Here is a 6,282-nt window from a genome sequence, read left to right as displayed (position 1 = left end):
GTTGTGAGATTTAACTAGCTTTGATCTTATTTCCGAGTTAGAACCAAAGTAAAGTCCGTCGGATGCGACTGGATGACCGAGAAATGACGTAGCGCAGAGACTACTAGCCTGCAGAGTTGCTGCGGGGATTAGCCCCTACTCACCGTGCTTCAAATGGTTAGCTAATTGCGGGGTAGTCGGCTTGTACACACAGAGGAAGGCGCTAGGTTGCAAAGCCACACCTCAATTGATGCGAATCGGCACAGATGATTCAATTGAAAGTAAAGCGCCTCACTGCCAGGTTGCAAAGCTACACCCACTGCTGCGCCGCATTGCCACACCTTGCCGCAACTTGCTACAAGTGGCGCAGTTTGCTAATCAGCGCAATATGCTAATTTGTACCAAGGCACCTTACTTCTTACGCGTTAATAGTTATGCTAATCGGCGCAGTATGCTAATTAGCGCAATATGCTAATTAGCACTAAAATGCTTTACTTTTTATGCAAGGTAGGTTGCTTATTAATATAAAGGCACTTTACTTCTTATGTGTAAAAGTATACTAATTAACACTAAGGCGCGTTACTTTTTACATAAAGTTGTTATACTTTAAAAGCCTAAGTTAATATTTATCAAAGGCATATGAATAGTGTCAAGGCTTGCAAGACTATTGACGTGGTGAATGGAAAAGGCATAGGCTGCTTCAGGCTAGGATAAGTCAGCTTTAGACCAGATTTTCTGCGCTTCCATATAAGAGCGCGATTAGGGCCTCAAATTGTAAGATCATCATCAATTACGCAGACTTACACAGATTTACAAGCGGCACTCTTTACACCTTAGTTATTTCCAAGCTTTCTACGCAATAATACTTGATTTACTGCATTCTATTCCTTCCTTACGCTTTCAATTCAATAGATTACGCTGCTAGCGTTTTCCTACCTTACTTACACGACTAGATTTAGGCACTACCGCAAGATGTATTGGGGCTGATTAGGGTTACTTGACTAGTCACATGCGCTAGAGGTAAGAAAGAAGCACGATTCTATCTGCCTGCTAGCTAATCACGTAGCTACTGCTGTTAAGGCCTATGCTTTAGCAGCAGTATACTATGTTGAGAGGTAGATAGGTAGGTAGTTTTGTGTCTTTCCTCTTTATATTTGGAGGGCAATCTAGGATTGATTTAAAAAGCCTACTAGAAGGCTGCAGTCTAATTAGACTGCGCAACTATAAGAAAAGCTAGGGCACCTGCTTAACCTTGAAGGCTCCTAGTCAGTACACTCCTTTCTTTTGTCACAAACTGAATACAAAGATGCTCTAGAAGCAGTAGCTTTTTTATTTCGCAAAGCAATTAGCTTTCTGTGTTGCTAAGGCAACCAAGCGTTAAGCAAAGAAGACTTCTAATTATGCTAAAGTAGCGTTGAAACCCTTTTCCCTTTTCCCTTTCCTTTTCTAGAAGATTACAGGATAAGATGATATAAACCTAGAGTTACCTAATTGGCTAAAAAGAGTAGCATGTTGAGAAAGAGAGTATAATTAGACAAGTGCTAGGATTAGAAAGAGAGAAAGGACAAAGATTAAAGCTAAGAGCTATAATAAGAGGATTAGAAAAGCTAAAGGCTAGTAAGGCCTAGACTAGACAACCTATCCTAAAGCCTAAAAACTAGCTAGTACAAACTGATTAGTTGGTTGCTAAGAAGGCTAATGTATGCGCAAAAAGGCACTAGAATGTTAAGACAGGAAAGAATTGCCTAAAAGAGAAACCTAAAAAGAAAGACTCTCTAGTTTAAAAAGCGGTAAAGAAAAAACCTATGATTAGTAATAATGCAAAAGTCTGCGTTTAGGCTAGAGCAGTGATAATATTGCTATGGTTTATATTCTTTAGCGTAAGAAGCTTGAAAAGCATCTTGGTATTTGTTAAGGACCTAGAATTGTAAGGATAGGCTATTGCAAAAAACTTAAAGCCTCTAATTAGATATCTAGGAAAGGCAAGCCACTTCTATAAAAACTAGGAAAGCAAGAATTAGACAATAAGCTTCTTGCAAGCAGAGGAAATCAGACTGAATCACAAAAAGAGAAAGTCTAAGCAGTTATCTACCTTGCAAGTCACATAAGCCTTTACTAAAGATTTTAATTCTTTAAGGCAGCTTACTTCTCTTCTGTCATGTCAACCTACCTCTAGCCTGCTACAAGATTAGACTTTAATTGATGCGTAAGGCTTGGTAGAGTAGAAAGGATAGTTTCTACTAGCTGTAAATAGACAGTAAAGGCAAAGCTTAAAGTAGCCTTAGTAGCCTGTAACCTAGCCTATGCGCTAGCATAGGTTAGTCAAAGCCTACCCCTAAATACAGCTAAGCTATGTAGTAGCTATCTAAAGAAAACGCTATACAAATTGCAAACCTACAATTAAAGACAAGAGGTAGCTGCTGTAAAAAAAAGGAAAGTAGCTGCTAAAGACTTTTTCTTAGCCAAAATAAACAAAAGTAGTATACTTTTAATTAGCAAATTGAAAAGAATCTAGCTATAAAACTTTTAGTTTCCCAAGCAGCAGGTGCAAAAAGGTAGAGCTATATTAGAATTGTAAGCGTTAGGGTTAGGATAGGTTAAAGCAAGATTGCAACAGACTAGAGTTAAAAACCAACAACTAGTCAAAGCAGCTATTTAATGCAAAGGTAGCATAATAAAAGTAAACAAAAAAGTAGAAAGAGGTTGAGATTGCAAGGTTAAGTAGAATAGTTTAAAGCATTAAGACATTGTTAGATTAGCAAGAAATTATAGAGCTATTTAACCGCTTGCCCAAATACCTATTTATTATTTGCACGAAATGCAAGGTTAAATGTTATGCAGGTAAAGCCAAGACCTATTTATGCAAAAAGCATAATTATATAAATGCAAGGCAGCAAGCAAAAGTCGTAAAGGCAGTAAAGAGATTGAAAGGTATTGTGCAAAACTAGGATAAGTTGCAGACATTTCAATTCCTGCTACCAATAGTTAACCTAATCCTATTCATTGCGCTGCCTAAGTCTAACAGATTGCAATGCAACAAATGCAGGTTTGTTACGCAAGGCAAATAGTAAATAAGAGATTATTGTAGGAAAAAGCATAGATAGAAAAGCAGATAAGTCAAGGGCAGCAATGTGGTAAAAAAGGCAAAACAGGAGTAGGCAGTGCTATAGACAACAGGCATGCATTGCTAGCAGTTTTTCCAGTCGCATATAGCAAGCAGGTAGTTTAAAGTTAGCCAAAGCAGCAAGCTAGCAATAGTAGCAAAGGTAGGTGCAAAGACATTGGAAAAGCAGCTAACACAAATCTATGCAACCTAGACAGCGCAATTCAAGTCAAAAAGGCAGTTGATTAAGGCAGGCAACAAAAAAGCCAAGCCAAACAAGTAGTTAGACTGCATTAGTTAGCTAACGCATTTAAAAGGTTTAAACCCAGCCTAGTTGCACAGCATAGTTAAGCCAATTGGCAAAGACAAGGTAATATTGCAGCAGATATAAGAAAGCATAAAGCAGGTGATAAAGCAAGCAAGAGAGGCAGTAGTAAAGCAGCGCAAGCATGCAATATTATTCAAGATTAACAAAAAGAAAGTACACGTCAAGCAAAAAAAGCCATTTGACAAGCAGATAAAAAAGAATACATAGGCAGATTACAAAAAGATATACTGCAAGTTGTTATGTTACATGCAGCAAACATAGGAATAGGATAATAGAAACTAGCTGCTATATGCATTTACTAAAAAGCAAGGTAATTTGTTTGACAAGTTTTGCAAGGCAGTAGAAAAGCATATGCAAGTAGAAAGCATAATGCCATTAGATAAGGTAAAGCAGCAAAAGCGTAAAGACTAGGCAAACTAATTGTATTTAAATGCAATAGTTGCATTTTTCAACTATCAATACAAGCACATGCTATACAAAAACGCATTAATTAGCAGGTTAGCAGTGTTAAGATTGCGCAATGACAACAGTTAGTACAAGCCAAAAGATTATACGCTAAAGTATTTGGCAGTTATTAAGATAGCGCAAATGTTAGTTATATATTAATTAGTAGTTAAGCAGCAAGACAAGATAGCAGCATTAGAGAAGACAATAAGTGCAAAGAAGGTGCAAAAAGCAGCAACTAGGTTGTTTAAAATCACCTAGCTAAAGGTTAAGCAGTTTATAACAGTCATGTCAGACAAGTCTAAGCCAGGCCTAATAGATTAGATATTCAATTCACGCACATATAAAATGCAAGTCTAGTTTACAATGCTAGCAGCAGAGACAGTTGATTAGGTTAGAAATCAAATTACATACCAGCAGATAAAGATTAAGACAAACGATTTGGCAGATATATTGCACAAGATGGTTAGGAAAGTAAGAGCCAAATTAAGCAAGCTGTTAATAGTAAAAGGCAATAATTTCAAGTTAGTGCCAGCAATTAAGTAAAGGCAGATAAAAGACAACTATAGCAAAGACTAGGTTAGATATTCATTTTTGCAAGACAATCGCAACAAGTGGTTAGCAAAAAGTCAAGGTTAGATAGTGCAGCAGATTTTGCAGCAAGCAGACAAGTAGAAAGAGTAGATAGCAGCAAAAGGCAGCAACAAAATGCTATACCAAGCCAAAGCAATGCGCAAGTATAAGTTAGCAGTAAAGCAGTTTTAGGAAAGGTTATTGCAATTGATGCACATGTTAGAGAAAATGCCAGCATAGTTATAAGAGATTATAAAGATACAGCACTGCAACATAGCATACAGCAAGGTACGCAACATATTGATAGACTAAGGTATAGCAAGTTTTGTAATGTCATATCACAAGAATTACCACAACATAGGCAAGGTCAAGGTTATACACTAGTATTTGCTACGCAAAATAGGCAAGTTGTTAGTGTAGTATTTATAGTTAGTGTTGCCATTTTAGCAGCAAGTGCAAAAGATAGTCAAAAAAGCAAACAAGCCAAGTGCATTTTTATAGGCAGACAAGATTGTAAAGCGCAAAGACAAAGCCATTAAAAAGGCAGAAGTCAAAGCAAAAGAAGGCAAGGTTAGAGACAAAAGAAAGGTAAAAGACAAGGTCACACAGGCAGCATAAATCTAGAAGCAAAAGTAGACACTAGACTAGATGCAGCAAATCATGCAGTAGCATAGCAAGCAGTATCTAAAAACGCAGGTTAGCATAAGCGCATAGAAGCACATTGCAATTGCAATTTCAAACCAGTATTTAAACAAGGCATTTGGAAAAGACGTAGGCAAAGATAGCAAGTTTAACAAAGACAACAAAAGCATATTAGATAGCATTTAGGATTTGCAAGCTAGACACAGCATACATATAGCAAGGATAATATATATGCAGAAGTTGCAGCAAGAGGCATTTGAGACAGTTGCATAGCAAGATTAGTTATAGGCAATTAGCTAGAAATGGCACTGATTTTTCAGGTTTAGCGTAGAGGACAAGATTGCAAAGTCAAAGTCAAGGGGAAAACAAAAGCCAGACATATTCAACAGCATGCAAAAGAAGGCACAGTTTTAGCAGTTTACGCAGTTGTAGCAAGTAGACATAAAAAGTCAATTAAAGGTTATAATAGAAAAGAAGGCACAATTCCACAGCATGCAAGAGAAGGTAATCTAGGCAATCATCTAAGAAAAAAGTCTAATTATACAGATAGCAAGGATAGAGAAAGGTAAAAGCATATCATTTATATTGCTAGCATTTTGTTTGCCAAAAGGAGTGACAATTGTAATAGTGCTGTTAGTAGCATTGCAAAAGGATTTGCATAGGCAATGCAAGTCATGCAAAATCAATTCACATGTTTGGCAAAGCTAAAAGGCAAACTAAGCAACGTCAATCATATTTGTAACGCTAGAGTCAGCAGTAACAAAAGGTTTCTAGTCATTCATCAACTAGTTGCAGGCACAGAGGCAGTTAGACTAGGTTTTCATAGACAAGTGTCACACAGTGTTAGACAGCAATAAGACATTCTAGCTACAGTTAGGCAAGTTAGGCAAGGTGTTATAAGAAATAAAAGTGTAGGTAGTATTTTTGACAGCAACATTAGCGCTAGCAAATGTTAAAGAGTTTTTCGCAAGAATAAGAGTAGACAAGCAGCAGGTTTGTTTATTCAAGTCAGCAACAACAAGAAAAAACATAGGTTACCAAGTAAAGAAAGTTTCAACAGCAAAGAAAGAAAACAAAAAAGTATGCTAGGTTATACAGAAAGGGTTAGAGAAGTATAAAAGCAAAAAGGTAATCATATATAGCAGAAAGGTTAAGCAAGTAGAATAGTTAGGAAAGTTATTGTCATGTCTAGTGTTTTACAGCAAGGTAGATA

The 6,282-nt window shown here is 36.9% G+C and overlaps 1 protein-coding gene across 1 annotated transcript; it reads left to right on the top strand.

Annotated features, from left to right (window-relative positions):
- Window positions 1–5,606: 5,606 nt before the first annotated feature.
- On the top strand, window positions 5,607–5,777 carry QBC33DRAFT_461388 (uncharacterized protein; the record flags this gene model as incomplete). The annotated part of the gene is made up of 1 exon (XM_060425029.1): window positions 5,607–5,777. A coding segment is annotated over one exon (171 nt), but the record flags the coding sequence as incomplete, so codon positions are not given.
- Window positions 5,778–6,282: the final 505 nt, after the last annotated feature.

This window comes from Phialemonium atrogriseum, assembly GCF_030411735.1.
Source record: "Phialemonium atrogriseum strain 8032-3 unplaced genomic scaffold QBC33scaffold_41, whole genome shotgun sequence".
NCBI classification, from domain to species: domain Eukaryota; kingdom Fungi; phylum Ascomycota; class Sordariomycetes; order Cephalothecales; family Cephalothecaceae; genus Phialemonium; species Phialemonium atrogriseum.
This window is presented reverse-complemented; position numbering and strand designations above follow the sequence as displayed.